Source organism: Chlorocebus sabaeus, chromosome 23, assembly GCF_047675955.1.
Source record: "Chlorocebus sabaeus isolate Y175 chromosome 23, mChlSab1.0.hap1, whole genome shotgun sequence".
Classification (NCBI taxonomy): Eukaryota; Metazoa; Chordata; class Mammalia; order Primates; family Cercopithecidae; genus Chlorocebus; species Chlorocebus sabaeus.
Genome location: NC_132926.1, coordinates 54,363,591 through 54,384,407, shown reverse-complemented (window position 1 = coordinate 54,384,407; position 20,817 = coordinate 54,363,591). Strand labels below are relative to the sequence as shown.

Below are 20,817 nucleotides of genomic sequence, written 5' to 3'. Positions count from 1 at the left end.
ATAAGATATATGTCTTTTTGTGCTTGGTTTATTTCACTTAGCATAATGGTTTCTAGTTCCATTCAAGTTGCTGCAAATGATAGGATTTCCATCTTTTTTAATGGTTGAATAATATCCCATAGTGTATACATACAGTATTTTCTTTATCAGTTCATCTGTTGATGGGCACTTAGGTTGACACCATATTTTGGCTATTTTGAATAGTGCTACAATAAACATCAGAATGCAAATATCTCTTTGATATATTGGTTTCCTTTCTTTTAAATATATATCCAGCAGGGGAATTGCTGGATTGTACAATAGTTCTATTTTTAGTTTGTTGAGGAACCTCCATATAGTTCTCCAACGTGGCTGTACTAATTTACATTCCCATGAACAGCGTATGAGGGTTCCCCTTTCTCCACAACCTAGCCAGCATCTGTTATTGCCAGACTCAAACAAGACAAGGATGCCCACTTTTGCAGCTATTATTCAATGTAAGAATGAAAGTCGTAGCCAGAACAATTAAGCAGGAGAGAAATACAGGGCATCCAAACTGGAAAGGGAGAAGTAAAATTAGCATTGTTTACAGAAAACATGATCTTATACTTAGAAAAACCTAAAGACTCCACCAAAAGAACTGTTAGAATTGATAAACAAATCCAATAAAGTTGCAGGATACAAAATCAACACACAAAACTCAGTAGCATTTATACATGCCAATAGCAAATCATTTGAAAAGGAAATCAAGAAAACAACCCCATTTACAATAGCTACAAAAATTATAAAATACCTAGGAATCAACCTAGCCAAAGAAGTAAAAGATCTATAATGGGAAAACTATAAACCTTTGAAGAAAGAAATAGAAGAGAGGACACCTGAAAAAAATGGAAAGATATTGCATTCTCGTGGATTGGAAAAATTAATATTGTCAAAATGACAATACTACCTGAAGCAATTTATAGATTAAATTCCATCCCTATCAAAATATCAATGACATTCTTTGCAGAAATAGTAAAAATAATTCTAAAACTTATATGGAACCAGAAAAGACCCGAATAACCAAAATAATCCTGAGCAAAAAGAACAAGGTATCACATTACCTGACTTAAAAATTTACTACAAAGCTATAGTAACTAAGAGAGCATGGTACTGGCATAAAAAGAGATGCATAGACCAATAAAACAGAATTGAGAACCCAGATATAAATCCATACATTTACAACCAACTCATCTTCTACAAAGGTGCCAAGAACATACAATGGAGAAAGGATAGTCTTTTTAATATATGGTGCTGGTAAGACTGAATAATTGTATGCATAAGAATGAAACTCACCCTCTACCTCTCACCACACACAAAAATCAAATCAAAGTGGATTAAAGACATGAAAAAAAATTGAGGAAATTCTTAAGACATTTTTTTGCATAAGGCCCCCAAAGCACAGGCAATCAAAGGAAAAACAGACAATTGGGATTACACCAAGCTAAAAAGCTTCTGCACAGCAAAGGATACAATCAACGAAATGAAGCGACAACCCACAGAAAGAGAGAAAATATTTGCAAACTACCCATCAAACAAGGGATTAATAACCGGAATATTTAAGAAACTCAACTCATTTACAAAAAAAAAAAAAAAAAAAAAAAAAAAAAAAAGTCTGATTTAAAAATAGGCAAAAATTTAAACAGATATTTCTTTTTTTTTTTTTTTTGAGACGGAGTCTCGCTCTGTCTCCCAGGCTGGAGTGCAGTGGCGCGATTTCACTGCAAGCTCCGCCTCTCGGGTTTACGCCATTCTCCTGCCTCAGCCTCCCGAGTAGCTGGGACTACAGGCGCCCGCCACCACGCCCGGCTAATTTTTAGTAGAGACAGGGTTTCACCATGGTCTGGATCTCCTGACCTTGTGATCCGCCCGCCTCGGCCTCCCAAAGTGCTGGGATTACAGGCGTGAGCCACCGCGCCCAGCTTAAACAGATATTTCTTAAAAGAAGATACACAAATCGCTAATAGATATATGAAAAAATGCTCAGCATCACTTATCAGAGGGTCCAATTCTTGCCATTATAAGAGTTCAGTGTCTAAGAATACCAAAGGTACAAGGTTGATGAGTTTTGTTATTGTGATTGTGGTATTAATATTAATATTAATATTATTTTACTGTTGCTTTTCTAGTGTTAGATATCAGAAAGACATAAAAACAGAAGTTGACTGAAATTACAAAAATACGTTCTATTCTTTGTTGTATTTACTTTCCTGAGCCACATAGTCTTTGAATGGACAATAGTTGAAGTAAAACATCTTGGAGAAATTTATTGTTTTGGGAGTGATAGGACTACAGAATAAGGAAGGTTAAAAAAGAGATGCAAGAAACTATACCAGACAGAGAGACAAGTTGTAGATTCCATCCCTGGAGGGAAACCAAAACAGAGCCCTAGAAGCCAGAGACAGAGCTCATCTCAGGGCATAGAGGCCAATTCTCGAAGGCAGGGCCAGGGAAAAGGTGACTATTTAATGATGAATGGCCCAGTCCGCCATCCTGCCTTGGCCTAGGAGAGTAGGCATGTACAGGCAACCATGGAGAGATTTTTCTTCATCCTTTTCCCATTTGCAAACAGCTTTTCTTGGATGACACATTAGTAATCAATAGTTCACTGAATATTATACTGGCATTTGATCCAATTCCCTAACCATATTTATAATATGCAGCATGAATCTCAGAGCGATTGGCAATACCTAATGTTCATTTTTCTCATTTGACCCAATATCCACTTTTGAATTAAGAAAAATATGGAGAACAAAAGCAAGGACCCTTCCTAAAAGCAGTGCTGAAGGACATTCTCATGAGGATGAAAAAAAAAAAAAAAAAAAAAAAATGGAAGCAAGACTTGGCTAATATCTACTCTGTCTCAGGTGTTTTAAAAGTGTTATTCTTGAGCATTTCAAATGAAGATTGAAGATGCTTTTTTCACAAGCTCTTTGAAAATTGTTTCTGAATTGTATCCAGTTCGTATTAATTTAACATCCAGCTTTTTCACCTTTGTGTTAGTAAAAAACACTGAACATATTGAAGTATGTGCTGTTGCATTTGTCTATGAACAATTACTGCAAAAATAAATTAATAAGGGACACAGTTTTTTTTACATTAAATATGGGTAGTGTTTCAGCCAAACAATCATTCTAAAAGGATTCTATTCTTCAAAATTTGAAAACAAGTACATCCAGCCTTTTATTAGATTATCAATAAAAAAATTGCATGACTTTTTACATAAATACATAATTACAGAATATCACATAATAAACATGATATTCTGCTACAGCTAATGACATATAATCTACTACATAGCTTTCTTCAAACATTTCTGAAATGTAATGGGGTATAAATACATACACACATAAATAAATGAAAAAATAAATAATTAAATAGAAGTTAGCTGTATAACTGAATAAATAGCTAACACATATAAAAACAGATCATGTCTGCCTGCTATGGAAAAACAAGGGCAGTAGTTTAGATTTTATTGCACTGCATGTGATTACAATAAATTACATTTTAAGTGTACATAGTGTGTTTGAAGAGAACCAAGAAAGATTAGCTTTACTTATATGCAAAGTAGACCATAACCCTAGAGGGAAGACTCTGAATGTTCTAGAAGTCCCCGTCCTCAAAGAATCATCCATTCATTTGGTGTTGGTATGTAAGATGCTATTATATGAGATTTGTTGTCTTGGTTAAAGGTGAGGTTTTATTTTTTAACGGTTTGCCCACACTATAGCGACAATTTTTGCAAAGTGAAATTGCACATAGTCAGTCAATATGTGCATGGTTAAACAATCAAATTGCATGAAAGGGTTTATAATGAAAAGCAGCAAACCTGTGCACTGTCCTCATCTTGAAGGTCTAAACCCAGGGCGAAGGAATTTTAACAGTTGCTCTTTTCAATTCTCTCGTTTGTTGTTTTCTTAATAATAGATGTTGACATCATTCCTGCTTTTTTATCAGTGCTGACATTCTCTATGATGTTCTTACTGTCATAACTGGTAATTGAGCTCAATCTTGCCACCACCTGTCCCAGCAGCTATATCAGGATTCCTGACCCACTGGCTGCTTCCACAGCCTTGGAATGTGATGGGTCGTTCATTTGTCCATGGGGCTTCCACCTCTCCCTAATTTAGCTTCATTTCTCCTTCCTGACTATAGTCTTTCCAGCTGGGCAGTCACTCTCCTTTTCAGCTGGAGCTGCCTAGGCATGTTTTCTAAGCTCTGTCTCCATTCAACACTCCTCCATTCGCTTTCCCTCTCCCGGAAATAGACCAAGTTTCTCTCTGCCTCTTGTTCTATTCTGTTGTCTTCCTCCTATGGGCTTTATTCCAGTCATTCTTTACTACCACTTTAATGGAAGGAAACAAGGAGAGGGAGAAAGGAAGGGAAGAAGAGATGTATGTATTTTGAATGGGAATTCCAGGCAGAAGTTCTTAATGCAGGGCATATACATTTTTCTAATGGCGGGTCCATGGATGTAATCAGTTTTTCACAGAAGTCTGTGATATTCGAAAGGCTCTCTCCCCACACAGTTAAACTGCTTATTATGGCCAAATAATCAAAAAGGGGAAACAATCATTATCTTTATAATTTTTCAAAGTGTGGACTTCATATGCCCTACATCATTAATCATGTAGGTTTCTTATTCCAAATACAGGTTCTTGGCCTTACTGAATTAAATTATCCGGGCCTACCTGCCCTCCCCTCCCCCATCTCCTGGCTAAATATGCATGCTTAACAAGCTCATAAGGTAATTTAATATTATATATAACAGAAATACAGGTGAATTATAATATTTACATACTTATTATACATAAACATGAAATATATATTATTTACAGACAAAATTATAGATGATAGACCTCCTATCAAAGTTTGGAAGAGACAGATAAAACCTTAATATCTGCCTATTTTAATCATATATTACATAACTGAAACTCTTGATGGTTCCCACTGAAATTTTGAAATATCTATAAAGTTAAATATTTTTGCAAGCAGCATTTAAATACATCATCTATAAGATGTAGCATCGAGGGGGCTGAAATTTGCATTCAAAGCCCATCTATCACAACTTCTGTTTATTACCACTTCCTCAAACTCCTGTCCACCATTCTACAAGTATAAGTATCAGAAATGGAAATTGGGTTTTCATGATCTTTTTTAAACAAGCATTTTTTAACTGCTTCCTATGATTTTTTTCTCCTCTGGGTGTTTTCAAAATTGATTTATCAGTGGAAAGATTTTCAGTTCCAGAATTTTGTTAGGTATTAAAGTCGGGCTAACAGGTCAGTTATTCCCACGTACCTTCTATTTCATTTCCTCGATTATCCTAATGTTCTAAGCTGCTCAGTCTTCAAATTGCCCATGCAGTAGTTTCCTTTCTAAAATGTAGCTGTTGAACAGAGAAAGAACAGTTCCAAAATGACATCATAAAAATATAGAGGAATGATTTGTATAAAACTCTAATTGGCACTTTGTATGACATTTTAAAGGCATTAAGTATTTCAGACCCATTAAGAAAATTGTTATTATTGTACAAGTCACTTTAAAAGAATAAATTTACCCACCAGGCTGTTAAAGCCAAAGTATTTCCTTTGAACAGTGAATAATCTGTAGTGACGTCCTTATACTTTTATACTGTAATTAGAATTAATAACTTACATGTTGCAAATATTGCTTCTAAATAGAACTACTGCTGTGTATTTTGTGAAGTTGATCTTTCTTAGGGTTGGAGATCAGCTTTTTTGGCAGCGTGATTCATTTCCTGGCTATATGCTTTATTGTTCTGACTTACACAGGAAAGGATGAACAAAATTTTGTAGGGCAATCTATAATCCTCACAAGTATTAAATTCTGTCAGTGTTTTTTTTTTTTTTTTTCTTGCGCATACATTTCCACTCCGTTGCGGCATTCTCATCTTCATTTTGAGACTTCTCTATTCTAGATGTATCAGCTACTAATTGAGCATTTAGCGTAACACAGATATGATGTATACAGAAATGCATTCAAGAAAAGATCAAACCAGGAGGCTGCCTATCTGCAGTTGGACTTTAACCTGCTTGCTTTTAATAACTCTTAAATATGGATCCCAATGTATAGGCTTGGTGTGAATATCATTAAACCTTTCCCACTGTTCCCTTAAGCTTTGAATGTTCATTGATCTGTGAAGATAGCAAATGGATAAATAAACTTAGACCTGGCAAATCAGAGAGACTTTAGAAATAGAGCTAATCTTGACTTTTCTTTAATGCAAAGATTTATGTTGCCTGGTATATTTATTTTTTTAAAACAAGAAGACAGAAATTAAAATACCACACATAAACTGACTAGCATTATCTTTTAATGAATTAAAAAGTGGTGGGGTTATTAACGTGTATCCTAGCCTGCTTGTCTTTCTACCTTCATTTCCCATTTGCTGGTAGTTGCATGAATTTTATTTGGCCTGAACCCCAGAGTACAAAAGAGAGACAATGAAGAGAGAAGGCACCAAGGGAGAGGGACCCTGAGGGCTGAGATAATTGTTCCCGCCACTCACTTTAATCCACGTATTGTTTTTCTGAACCTTCTTTTTGGTGAGTGTTCAGCTATGTTCAGTGTTGCCAAAAAGCAAGGAAGATGAACGTTAAAAGGACTCTTTGGCTTGAGGCAACCAGAAGCCACTGGTGACCTTGTGAAATCAGGTCCTGTAGAAAGGTAAGGATACAGTTCAGATGTCTGCTGGGTGAGTCGTGAAAGGGGAGGTTGGGAAGTGTAGGAATTGGAATTTAGTGAAAGTGGGCCAGTCTGTCAAGAAGCTCAGCAACCATCGCTAGAAGTGGAGCTCCTCAGGGCCCTGTTTACCAAGAAACCTCCTAGAGTTGTTCAGTGCACAACCTGAACAAACAGAAGCCAGGACCTAGTATTCATATTATTTATTCTTTGCAACACCTAACACAGAACATATCTGACATTAAGAGCTAATGAATGATCCCTGGATAAGTGAAAGAAAGAACATACACAAAGGAGGGAAGAAAGGAGTTTTACGAAGAGTCTATTGATAAGAACCATGTTTATATTTTGAAGGTTATATAGAGTTTTTGTTCAATTTTATTTTGAGAATTAGGCAGAGTTAGAAAGAAACACAGTAATAATAATAATACAGCCTTGTACTAGCATGAAGACTGATGGCTTATAGAGTCTTTTTTTCATATTCATTATCTATTTCTTCATGGAAAAGTGCAGCATAGGACATTTAGGAAATAATTGTAAATTAAAGAACATTGAAGGTGAGGCTTGAAATAAAAATGTAGAAGAAGTTCTTAAAGTAGATTTCTAACTAATGTTAAATCATGATGTTGCGTAACTAAAGAGAAAGACTAAACTACACCCAGGAGTGGCCCTGGATCAGAATGGGTAAGTAGAAGCACAGCATATATAGCCATTTATACATCATAAAATCATCCTGTTTCACCACAATTCCATGTGTATCTGAGCTGTGTACAGCTCGGTGTAGTATTCTAGGCTTCCTATTTAAAGTTGCACCAGAGAGCAGAAATTTTAAGAATTCCGAGAAGAGATATATAGATTATTAAAGACGAAAGAAATAGGATCTACTATAAAATGTTCAAATGGAACTTTGGTAGACCCTTATTCATTGTGTTAGAATTCATGATGATTCACATAATATAGCTGCATAAGGGGAAGGGCTGATTTTAATAATTTCAATTGTAATTATCTTTAAGAAGAGAGATTTAAATTTGGCTCCAAGCATAACACCAGATCTTCATCAAATACTCTTTGGTTTATCTAGTTCGGCCTCCCTGAAGGGAAAGGGCATTCTAACAAAATTTTGGAGTGGTTAGTGCCTGACTTTTTGCAGCAAGGACAGAATGAAAAGAAACGCACCAACCCATTCAGACTAAGTAAGCAGTGGAGGAGTTCATTTAAACAGGGGTTGTCAGAGGAAGTCATGGAATCTACTTCCCTGGAGAGTTTTTAAAATAGGCAAGGCACTCATCTTTCTGGGATGATTTCAGCCTGCAGAGTAGCTAAAGGACAGCCACAGGCCCTCTCAGGTTCCCTTCTACCTCTACAAGTCTGTAGGCTAAAACAATATCCCAGAAGGCCTCTTTGGCAGGGCAAGCTACAGTCACCCAGGCTCATGTCTATCTATGATATTTTCTCACTGCATGGAATGATAAGTATAGGAAGGAGGGTGGGGTCGGAAACATTCCTCAACCACACTCTGTTGGCATTGCCAAGACAGGCATTCCCTCTGCCAGCATTGGCTGAATGCAAGAGGGATGCCAGCTAGTACAGGATGATCATGCTCGGTTGGATTTCATGTGTCCCATTGTCTTACGGTGTGTGGTATGTGTATGTCTGAAAATAGGATAAGTAAAATGAATTAGAAAGAAAATTCAGTTAAAAATTAGGAAAACAAATGGGGAAAGAACCTGCATATTCTCTTGAGGTTAGACTCTAACATCAAGCATTCGATCCTAACATTTAGCATTTGATTTGAAAGGTTCCTTTTGGGTCCGAGGCCTATCCTATCCAGGATTGTGGTCTGTCATGAGCAGATGGGGTTTCCCTCTTAGAAAATGAGCTTGGTTCCAGTTTCCTAGAGCCTTTGGGTAATGGCCGGTTGCTCACAAGAGCTGAGGAGACAGCGTAGCTGACAGGCACAGTCAGAGGCAGCTTTAAATATCACGCACCCTATCATTTGGTGGGTGGGAGTGTTGTCGCTCCCTGTGCTTCCACTTCAACAAAGAAAGTGGAGGGTTGCTAGAAAACAAGGTTGCTCCGTCTTAAGCATTATGCTGAATTCTTTTTAGAGAAGTGGGTTTTTAATGAAGAATTTTAGCCGAAAATATTTTCCAAATTTATTTAGAAAATGTATTTATCCAAGGAAAGTAATTTAAGCATTGTAGCAGGTAACTAGAATCTGTAGAATGAGAACAACTTTCTCTAAGAAAAATCAATCTTCTTTATTCATCAAGTGGTCTCAGGTGCCCTGTGTGGGGTGGGGTCTTTGCCAATGCCACAGTTACGCAGGCTGCTCAGAGAGACACTGGACCTGGCAACCTACTGCCCAGCTAATTTACAACCAGGTGACAGGTGGTGAAACTATGATTTTGTTCTTTTTAAATGGTTCTTTCTTTCCCATAAGTGCTGCTTTTTGGAAAGGTCACTTTCGTTTTCTTTGGGAAAATGAGCTTTTTCTTTCTCTCCCAAATGCTAAGTTGATGCCCTTCTCCAGAAGTCTTCCTATTAATTGAGTTGGCCTGAAGGTCATCAACTATAATCAATATGAAGGGTTGCTGCGAGGTGCTAATTGACACTCCCAAAGAGGAATAGTGTCAACAATCAATAAAGAGGACAGAGCACTGGTAGATTTATGGCTTGGATTTTGAAAAGGTATGGGAATGCCCAGTGATGTTTTCCTCCCCCCCGGTACTCCTTTTGAATGTTAATGCTTTCTTGAAGATGATTTCAGACACACTGCTAGGATACTGCCTCTACTCACTGAAGCAGAATCCTCTGAAGAGTTGCTGAGGCAGAACTGAAATCATGGCTCACCTCAAAGAAGCAGCAGTATTGGCCGTTAACGATGCCTCATACAGAAAGACGGTGCTCCTTTAACTCGGGGTTTTAATGGGAAGTTTCTAAGCCTGAAACAACAGCTTTAGACCTGGGGTGTGCCATCAACTGCCTTGCAGCTACCACTGTCTACTGCTTTCACACAGCGTGGTCGAGAAGAATGGAAACTAAAGAGGCTCGTAACTACCTGTAACTGTTCCACCAGGACATGGATCAAGTGTTTGTTCAGCCAGAGCCAGGTACTTGACCCAACCTGTATCTTTGACGGGCTAATTAAATGCTTTTCTCTAACTTTACAATTGATGCATGAGCAATCATCGCATACATGCCTTTCGAATCATAGTTCTGAATTTAGATCTAGCTGTTAGATAAGTCTAATTAAACAGTTGCCAGGTAAAGTTGAGAAGAGAGGGGGTAAAATGTAATGATGCCTTTATTTTTAAAGCATGGTTAAGTTTATAATGTTATTGATACTGGATGAAGAAGTAGTAAAACAGGCTTTTTTTTCTTTCCTAAGCTGCAGTAATTTATTTCTGAAAGCTGCTTGCCCATTATCATATTTTTTTTTCAGTCACCTAAAACGTCCAACCTTCCAAAATGTAACGAGGTTGTTCTGATTTGTTTACAAAGGATCACAACTCAACCACTCTTATTGATAGCGTTGACTGTCCTTGGCTGATAAGCTGTGTGCAGCACTAGCCTTTTGAGGTATCAGCAAGTAGCTGTTTTCACTATGAAACACACAAAGAAAGACAAAGAAAGCCAAGTGAAACAGTAGGGCTTATGATTTGAAGTTAAAAGTTCCAGTTTGCTAAGGGTGCCTTCTGACACCACTGATTCCTGACTGAGCACCCTCATGGTATTTTCTGATGTTCTCAGCTAGGCAGCAGCCTTGCCCTGCAGTCCCTTAAAAATTCCTCAAGCAGATATTAGGAGGAAGATGAAGATGGAGAAGAAGTAAAGCTGAGATTGGGGCTGAGGCTGAAGAGAAAGGTCTCCTGTTGACCCAGAGCTTACAAGCAGCAGCGAGTTGAGAATAACAGGGTCCACTCCCAGCCCAAGCAGACGTGTCTGCAGGCTGACTTTGCAGGAACAAGCAGAGAACAGACTTCCAGTGCAGCAGTGGGGGCTGGCAACAGTTCTGAAACTGCCTGTTGACATTTGTAGCTGAAGACATCCCCATGTTTATAAAATCATTGTTCGTAGGCTTTCCCCTAGTAGACTTGAGTCTATGTTTTGAGAGTATAAAATAATATTTACCCTTAGTTGTCCTGTGAATTTTGAAGCATCAGGGCTATTGAATTGGAACAGGAGGACTGTTCTTGGAAAAAAAAAAAAAACGTATAGACATTGCTGTGTGTTTATATGAGCCAAAAACAAGGGGAGTGGGAGGATTTAAAATCTATGAAACACCTAGAAAGAGCCAGGAAATCTTTACCTGAAGTTCTTTGCTGGTAAACAAGAGGGCCATGAATTATTTGAATTTAAATGAAATATTTTATATCTTTGTGTGTATATCCTGTATTTACTGTTCACTAGAATAACACACAGAATTTCTAAAAGATTTGTAGGGGAATAATATTTGCTTATGTGGTGATTCCGTTGCTTAGATAATGAGGTGGCTTATGCAGATGGCTCACAATTGTGGTGGGGATGGATAACAGGATCATTTGGGAGATTTACACATCTAGGGTGGGTGAGTGGGTTGGAGAATGAAATGTACTTTGAGAGACTACAGTTATACAAACAGGAATGCAGCCCAGGCTTCCTTTAGCGCTAAAAGTAGAGAGGGATTCTATTTAGGCTCAGTATCAGGATGTGTATTACTTGAATCATTCAAAGCCATGTTAACATTTCCACAGTTAACTTCAGAACTGTTGCAGAATAATGCAGCATTTTGAGTAAGTTTGTCTCTGCCAGTCACTGCAAATTCAGTCCTGCCTAGCTAGGCAATTCCACTCCTGTTAAAGTCTACAGATTGGTCTTGCTAGTCTGCCAGATAAATATAAATAAGGTTCATAGTATATCTTTGTAGGATAAAGTGTCATGTCCATCACATGTGAATGGAAACTGGACAAGCCCATGGGTGTCCTTGCTCAATGGATGGGCTGTTTTGACACCTACTTTTGAAACCACGTCAAGTCACGTAACTAGGTTTCTGACCCGGAAGTTTTAAAAATTAGGTACCTCAATTATGTGGTTTAGGAGTACTTAAAATACAGACAGCATTGCTTCACTGTGCCCTACAGGCCATTAACACCTGAGGGACAACACCTTCAGTTCATTCCAACATGCCAGTGAAAAACTTGGGATCTGACATCCCTTGGAGGTGGGGTGGTGGGGGTGGGGGGCGCTACCTTTTTGGCAACTGGTGTTTATAATTCTTAGCAGTTTATTTATAATTTTCATACCTTAGTGTGCTTGATCACATAATAGAAATGAAAAATATTTATCATTTTGCACAAAAATGGTGTAAAGAGAAAACACTCATTCATCCCCACCTATTTATCAAACCCCCACTATGTGCCAGGCAGGACTACACAGGTACTGTAACTATTAATATGATCATTGCACCCTACTGCAAAAGGGTGGGCTCTTGAGTTGATGACATGTAGAATCAAGTCCTTGTGTGTGGCTCCACAGAACAAGGTGTCCAATGCACTTAAGTAATTCTGTTTCTGTCACTAAAAAAAGAAAGAAAGAAAAGAAACATGTCATTGCTTTAAGATAATTTTCTTAAGAGAAAGTATTTTTTCCTTACTGTGAAATTGTATAATGAGATGCAAATGAAATAAAATGTCCAAGGGATCCAAGTGTGAGAAGGGTACATGTTGACATTAATAGTTTTCATGTAAGACATTTGGATTCAGGATATTTTAAATGGCTGCCCTTCCCCACCAAAAAGTAGATTAGGTAAGAAAAAATTGACTTCTTAAATAAAAGGGTAACTGTCTATCTCTGGCTGATTTTTATATTTCAGATCCACCTATCAACACGGAGGCCAAGGAAAATTTACAGAGCCAAATAACTATGGCTCTTCAAATGACAAGATCTGTGGTTTTAACGTGTCATTGTGACTTGAACTAGCTGTGATTCTTTCAAACAAGACTTACTTCAAATGTGATGGTCCAGCACCTCAGTCTGGCTGCATGACTTGTGCTTTTGTTTTTCCTCTCTGCATCAGTTAGTTGGCGCCTTGGATTTTGAATTCAGTTCCCTGGACTATAAGGGGTTGAAGATTTGATTTAACCTATATGTAAAAACGCAATGATCCCAGAACAGCAAATAATTCCTCAAGGAGCTTATTGTATAATAAGGTGGAGATAAACACCGTCAAGACTTGCACTGTAATCAGTGCTGCCACAGAGTACTGGTGATGTCTCTGGAGATGGAGTAGAAAATACCCCATCCTTAGTGAAGGCAGACAAAGAAGGCCCCACTCAGAACGGGGTATTTGGTGTGAACCCTAAGGGAGGGAGAGATGGAAAGAAAGAGAGGAAAGATGCTTGCCTCATTATGCTTGCCTCCTCTCTTTCTCTCCACAGATGGAAAGAAGGAGAGGAGGCAAGTATTAGGAGGTAGGAAACCTGGAGTCATTCAGGGCACAGCAGGTATTGGATCAAGCTGAAAAATAGACAAAATGAGGACATTCTCCACAGGTGTCCAACACTCAGTTACATGGAAGTTTATTCTGATCAACACATCGGCCATTTTACTGAGATCTAAATGTGATTTGGTGTTGGCTCCTTCCTAAACTTATAAAAATAAAACTCCGATCTTAAAAATTCCATTGTCAGCGTAGGTCCTAATTTGTGGTCCAGAAAACATCTGGGCATCAGGCCCACAAGGGGGTTAATGGGCTGTGGACACTGGGGTGCAAAGGTTTTCTGAGGGAAGAAGTGGTGAGATCTGGGCTTAGAAAGATGAATCAAGATGCAGTGTGTAGGAAGTATGGGCAAGGGAAGAGGAAAGCCACTTTGAAAATTACTCAAACTAAAGCGAGCGGCTGAGAGTGCGAATGACCGTGGCTGTAACGACTGTGCTCACTGGACTTCATAAGTCATTACGGTTGTCTTCTGTTTTTCTCAATATCACAAGGGAGCTTGACTCGAGCAAAGGAATGTATTATATGACTTTTGAAAAGGGTATCTTTTAATTAAGGTTTTCTTTAATTTTTCAGTGTTAAAATTAGACTTTATTTCCTGAGCACCCACAAATGGACCTGACAAAGGGAAGACACAGATGTACTGTGTGATGGGGAACGTCTGTCAGGATTAAAATACGGCCGTGAGTAACTGTGGTCCTTCTTTATACTTAAAATAGCTGCCATGTGTTATTATGAAGATTTCTGATGGTAGTGTCAAAATCCTTTGAAATAATAGACTTACACAGATTTCCTTGGTCATCTAAAAGACAGATGTCATTATTCAGTTAAAAGCAACCTTGCACATTTTCTAAGAATCATTTTTACCAAAAAGGGACATTTTACTGCAAGACAGTCATTTAAAACATTTACATGTCCTGAGATATTTTTGTATTGTGGTAGCAAAATGACTACACTTATTTCTTTTTCTCCACCTTATAATAGCTGATGTGTCCTTCAACTTATACATGCTTTTGGAGCTTTCTATATTGGTAAATTATTGATTAGCTGATTGCAGGTTTAAAATCAAGCAGACTCTTCCGGAGGTTTCAATCAGTCCTGGGAAAAATTGTGAAAGAGTCAGCACTGGTTTCTGGATCTCTTTATCCCTTTAGCAACCATCTCCTGATTGTCTCTACCCACCATCCCTCATCCCTCCCCCAAGGCTCTCCAGTGGGCCCCCTGCTCACACCACTATGCCTGTCTTCCTGTCCTGTCCAGGAGTCCCTCATTCCCAACAAGGTCTTCCTTCAATCGCCTTTCTACTTACCACACTTCCCCCTCCTTCAGGCGGGAACAGTCCTCACAAATTCCTGCTAGCACATTAATGTGCCACTTTCCTAGGTAAAATATTGCAATTTAATAGGAGACGTTGACACTTGGACCAAGAGCAGTTATTTTTATAGGAACTTAGGCACCACAGTGTGCTGGGGGATGAGAGGTTTACAACTCTCAATGTGCTACAGAGTTTAAAAAATTCTTTGACCTCTATTTGCTCATAATTTGGTATATTAGGAAGGGTTTGGTGATGAAGATGTTGGAGAATACACATAGTTATATTTTAGGAGGCTTCTCAATGCAAAGAGGGCTAACCCTTCCTTTGTACCTTGCCTTTTAATCAGTAGAGGATGGTAAAACTTCAAAATAAAACTGATTTTAAAAATCATTCTAATACTTGGCATCCTCATGCAGAATCTGAGTCCCAGAGTCATTCCCAGGGTGGTTGAAGAGGCAGATCTGGCAGATAATCTGAATCAGGATGAGTAAGTTATTTGCTGGAGTTTCTGGAATGATTGCCTGTCACTGCAGCCCCCAAATGAATGGTTTGCTCGCTCTAAATCCTGAGTTGTGGGTGAAGCCTAGAAAGTATGACAGTTCATCCAGGAGAGAAGGATCTGGCATTTGCCCTGTATGGAAGAGAAGGCTGGGGAAGACTACTTCTGGGCCCACAATGTTGCTCATCAAGTGGAGACCCCCGGTGGGAAGAGAGGGACTGAGCAAAGTATCGCGGTACTAGTCAGCCTGGTTGTGCAGAGGAGGTCATTCTCAAGGACTCAAAAGGTTCTGTATCTAGTTCTTGTCTGATTTTTTGGATTTCACAGATCCAGAAATCCTTATGTCAATTTATACCGTTAATGGTCTTTTTTTTCTTATATTTCCTTCTTGGATTATGTGGTGTTTTCCTAAAGAACTTTCTGAAAATGGCCGGGCGTAGTGGCTCATGCCTGTAATCCCAGCACTTTGGGAGGCTGAGGCGGGCAGCTCACCTGAGGTTGGGAGTTCAAGACCAGCCTGTCCAGCATGGAAAAATCCCGGCCTACTAAAAATACAAAATTAGCTGGGCATGGTGGCACATGCCTGTAATCCCAGCTACTCAGGAGGCTGAGGCAGGAGAATCACTTGAACCTGAGAGGTGGAGGTTGGGGTGAGCCGAGATCGCACCATTGCCCTCCAGCTTGGGCAACAAGAGCAAAACTCCATCTCAAAAAAAAAAAAAAAAAAAAAAAAAGGAAGAACTTCTTGTCTCAGCTCTGTTGAGAATGGGCAAAGAACAGGACTCTGGCTTCACTTGGGTTGGAGGGAAAAAGGACATGGAACGAGATTCTGATAATCCAGCAAAGAGAGCAGGGATCACAATGAGAGGATCCTCAGTAGGATATGAAAATGCAGAAGGAGTAGTACGTCAGGGATGTCCTCAGCATCTGCTCCTCTGTCATCAGTGGGCTTTTCTTTGGCCCAGTCCTTGGAGAATTTTATGTTTCATATGATTAAGTATAGTTTGAATCTTTTTGGTGGACACAGGAGGCCCTGTCTGATGTGCTGAGGAGACCTGCATTGGAGACTCTGGCCTCCCTTTCTGCCCCTCCTTTCCTGGCCCACAAGGAATTAATACCCAAGGCTGGGAGGGTGCTTAGAAACAAGCAAACCAAAACAAAAGCCAGTGCATTAACATCCTCTAAATTCCTAAAGAGCTTATTTATTAAAAATGCAGTCAAATTTTTATCCCAATTTTACTTCAAAACAAACATGAATTATAAATGAGTTTTGCAACTGTTCTAGCCTTTAAAAAAATTCAAAGTGATAGAGCTGCAAAAATGATGCATTACCCAACTGGTAACTCCTTCCTCCCAGATCCTGGCTGAGATCTCCCTTATAAACTGTTTTTTAAACTGTGATTTTATAAACTTTGAAGTGTCAATATAATGCAGACTGTTATGCTATGATTACTAATGCTGTACTTGAAGGTAATGATTATAAGTTAACTGAAGAAACATTGTATTGATACTTTAGGTCACATATTCTATTTTTATTTGGTTGTTTATTTTCATTGAACAAAATTTATTTTGTGTCCGTGTTAATTTCCATAATTAGTTACTGTGCTGTGTAATTTTTATTATAAATGAATTCATAATAAATGTTATTTAATTTTCTATACAGTAGTGTCTAATGTATATACTTTTGTTTACAATGTGATTTAAGTAGATTTACTTCAGTATCTGAAGCTTTTAATGACCTCTGTGTATACTTGTCATGTATATACTTGTATATTTCTATGGTAATATATACTTGTATATTTATACAGTAATATCTATATATCTAAGTTTTTCCACCAGTAAAATTAAAATAGTGTTAGCTTGTCCTTTTCCTTCTCTTCCTCTGTTCCAAATAGTCTTAAACGGTAGGAAACCACTGTAAGGAAAACTATCCTTTTGAAAATATGCATCGATCAATTCCTTTCTCTTGGCTTAATTCTCTAGGTGCTTCCAAGGGTCAAGTATTGAACCTGGTCTTTGTTTTCTGAGGAAAAAAGAAAAAGCAACAGTAACTTGATGGTTTGGGAGTCTGAGATACCTCCGTTCTCCCTTGGCTCAGGCAGTAGAAAGGAAAGGAGAAGCAGCATAGCTCCCTTAGTTGTATCTTAGGTGAAGCAACACTTGGCTTTGTTTGTTTTTCTTTTTTTGTATACTTTTCAAAGGGTTTTCACAGCTCTTCATCCTGATTACAGCACCATGAAAGATGCAAGCATTTCTACTTGCATTTTTACAGTTTAGTGACCTCTCCAAGGTCCCACACTTATTTTGCAGTAAAGTGGAGCCCGGAGTCCAGAACCTGACGCTCCTGGAGAAGGTTTCTATTTTAAGCACCTTTTCTGCCTCAGTTTCCTTGCACTGGGGCTACAGAGATCCCTGCTTTCATGAAGCTCGCAGTAAAGTGGCTAACGTGTGTCAGTTTAGCCACGGTGCTGGCTGAGGCTCGCTCAGTGGTGCTATCATAAGAACAACGTGAGAGTAATATTAGTGGAGCAGAGCTGAAGGAGACTTGGCAGGGGAGGCTGGGTTCGGATGTCAAGTTGGCAGCACACCCTGAGGTCAATATTACTGTGCACATTTCTTATCTTCTATATTATAGTTGTACTCGCTGCCCATCCCTCCTGGCCTCAGGTGGCTCTTCTGAGAACAATCTGGTAATTTCATGCAAGAGTAAAATATCTTTCCCCATAATTATACAGAATTGAGTATCTCTGGTGAAAAAGAAAGCTGGTTTACAGATTTCTTTTTCTCTCTAAAAAATAGGACTGTGAACCTAAAAAATAAGGGTGCTATTTTATAGGTATTCCCTTCCCTTCCTTTTTCCCTGCAGATAACTCAGCCTCTCCAGAGTGCAGCCACCATGACCTCTGCAGATTGATGATGGAAGAAAAGGAAACCAGGATATCCCGTGCTCTGGCTTCCCTGGACCATGGATGGAGGACAGCCCATCCCTTCATCCCTAGTGCCCCTTGGGAACATATCAGCAGATTCTAGCATGTCCCTGGAGCAGAAAACGACATTTGTTTTTGTGATTTTGTTGTTTATCTTCTTGGGCATTCTCATTGTCCGGTGCTTCCGGATTCTTTTGGATCCATATCGAAGCATGCCAACCTCTACCTGGGCTGATGGACTTGAAGGCCTGGAGAAAGGGCAGTTCGACCATGCCCTTGCTTAGAAGGGATGGCGCAGGATCTCCTCCTGAGGAGATGAAGTGCTTCGTGTCTTGGCGAGGATTCCCTTTATGTAGTGTTTTCAACAAATCAAATTTAAACAATATTTGGTCCCAGGACCATAATCCATTATTCCATAAATATGCAGTTGGATTAAAGGCATTTGGGGATGTTGGAAATGGACATTTATATAACTAACCCAAAAGAAGAAGGTTTAAATTTTTATGTTTGCTCAATGAATGAATACTCTTTAACTTGTGTGATTGTGAAACCAAGAGCATCAATACTGACATAGATTTGCCATCAAACACACACCACCTGATCTGACTAAAGTATAAAAGACTAGAAAGGATCTCATATGAATCTGGTGACAAGATCAGGAAGAGATTTCCTTGCTCTAATTATGTCTATATTTGTTTTATTTCATGCGCATCTATCTGGGTCCTGAGCAGAATGAGGAAGATTGCGCTGAATGGACCCAAAGTAGTTCCTTGTTTTCTCCTAAAGCAGGGAGCACTGGGAAGCAATGGCAAAGCTTAAGAGATGGTTCTGTCCTTGGTAAATGTGAGTGAGAATTGCGTTTTGTTTTTGAAGTAAAATTTAATTCAAAGGCTACAGAGTTTTAAAAACTATTTACCAAGCCAACTACATTATATGTATTCATATTAATAACATGTGTAGAGGTAGCTATACATTACTTGAATTTACTCTTTACACAAATGATTTAAATAATAGGCTGCAAGTGCAGCTTCAAGTTTTTTTTTAATGAAAAGTCAATTGTTTAGAGGAGAAGACTTTTAGTCTTCAGAGGGATGTGTATTTATGATTGTATATAGTCACCAAATAAAACTTTTCAAGAAACAGAAATGCTTCCTCTCTTATTTCACCAGAACTAATGCACTGAGGGTGCTACCTGGTACTGAGTGCCGAGGCTTAACATTTTTCCAAGAGAGGAGAAAAGCACTAACAGCATGAAAGGTCATCTAATTCATCCCTCTCCCATTTCAAGAAGAGCGCCTATAAATTGTCCTGCACAGATAAAACTGATAGTTTTTAAGACCACCAAAAAGGGAGAAGTGAATACCTCTTATTTCAACTTTTATTGGAAGGAAAAGCTTGTATCTAAACCAACCCTGCAGACAACTCAGCCTAAACCAACCGTGTTAGGCTGTATTTATAATCTCTGTCTTCTAATTTTCTCCTCAGCTAGTCATTATCTTTTTTAATTAAAAAAAAGCACACTTCTTTAACCTATTAATTGTAAGATTTTCTTTTTTTTTCAAAGGTACTGTGTCGTGTGTGTCCTCATTAATTTTTTTTGTATTTTTGTTAGAGTCTGTTCAAACCCACTCATGTATTTATGGAGCTCCTGCTTTGAGCCTGGAATTGCTAGCACCAGAGAGAGAGAAAACAGACAGGGCCAGTTCTTAATGTTGAATACTTTTCTACCTTGTTGGATGGAGAATACATTTAAAAAGGCATATGACTGAAACATTGTTTAAATGACTAACATGGACTTGATGGTTCCCAAATCATCAGAATCAACTGGGTAGCTTAATATGTGTGCTAATTTGTATTATTTTTTTACATTCTATTTTTATTTTTATTTTTTTAAGAGATGTATTTTTTTTTACATTCTATTTTTATTTTTATTTTTTTAAGAGATGGGATCTTGCTCTTTCGCCCACTGGAGTGCAGTGGCACAATAGCTAATTTTCATTATAAAAGTTGTACATCATCATGGCAAAAATTTTATTATACAATATGGAAAAATATAAACAGCACTAGTCAAAATTCTACCAGCTTGGGTCACCCTAACTCCTAACTCCAATTTTTATTGGAGTTTATTGACAGTGGACATTATTACAGCGTTTCATCCCTAGGGGTTGATTCTGTAGAGTTGGGTTAGTGAACAAATGCTCCAAGAGATAAAACATGAGGAAATATGAATGTAGCCAAAATAATTAAAGAAATGTCCAGGAGACAATGGCTCAAGTATAATTATGCGTGTTTAAGTGCTTGGCATAAAGTTTAATGCAATGTAAGTTGTTATTACGAAATAAAATAGATCTTGACCTATGATGGAGGTAGTTGATGGAGGTAGTTTAGACATGTGCAAAGGAAAGGAAGAGGGAAAACCATAGAATAAGGAAACAGAGGTATGGGTGTGAGGCTCAAGGCAGGAGTACAGCCTGGCTGGAGTAGAGAGTTGGAGAGGTAGCTGGAGCTCCTACGGGAAGGACAAAGGCAGAGCTAGACCGCAGAGGGTCCTAAACAGAAAAATCAAGGGTGGGAGTCACCGTAGATTCACGAGATAAAAATGACCTAAAATGTGGTGTGTCAGTTCCAGCTTCCGTGCCCTTCCTCAGGGCAACACTAGGATCCATTTCTATAATGGGAACATGCTGAAATAGCCACCTGCCCCCTAAGAGGCCTTTGAGCACAGGCATTGCCTACAAGTGCCACAGGGCCTCCCAAAGCCTGCCTTTCTTTCACTCCTTCCTTTATTTCCCACTCTATTTTTGTTTTCCCTTCTTAGATTACTGCTCCTTGCTCAACCTCCCCTCACTGGCTCTCCTGCTTCCTCCCTTGTCCA

General features: G+C 38.6%; 1 protein-coding gene across 1 annotated transcript; it reads left to right on the top strand.

The window, feature by feature from the left end:
• Positions 1 to 9,281: 9,281 nt before the first annotated feature.
• Positions 9,282 to 19,084, top strand: CTXN3 (cortexin 3). Its single transcript, XM_008014301.3, has 3 exons — positions 9,282 to 9,836; positions 13,778 to 13,884; positions 17,882 to 19,084. Exon 3 carries the CDS (start codon positions 17,981 to 17,983, stop codon positions 18,224 to 18,226), a length of 246 nt encoding a protein of 81 aa, XP_008012492.1. The 5' UTR covers positions 9,282 to 9,836; positions 13,778 to 13,884; positions 17,882 to 17,980; the 3' UTR covers positions 18,227 to 19,084.
• The last annotated feature ends 1,733 nt before the right edge of the window (positions 19,085 to 20,817 follow it).

Bases quoted from the DNA above. Each gene is read 5' to 3' on its own strand.
- CTXN3 (XM_008014301.3), top strand. From the start codon at position 17,981: ATGGATGGAGGACAGCCCATCCCTTCATCCCTAGTGCCCCTTGGGAAC.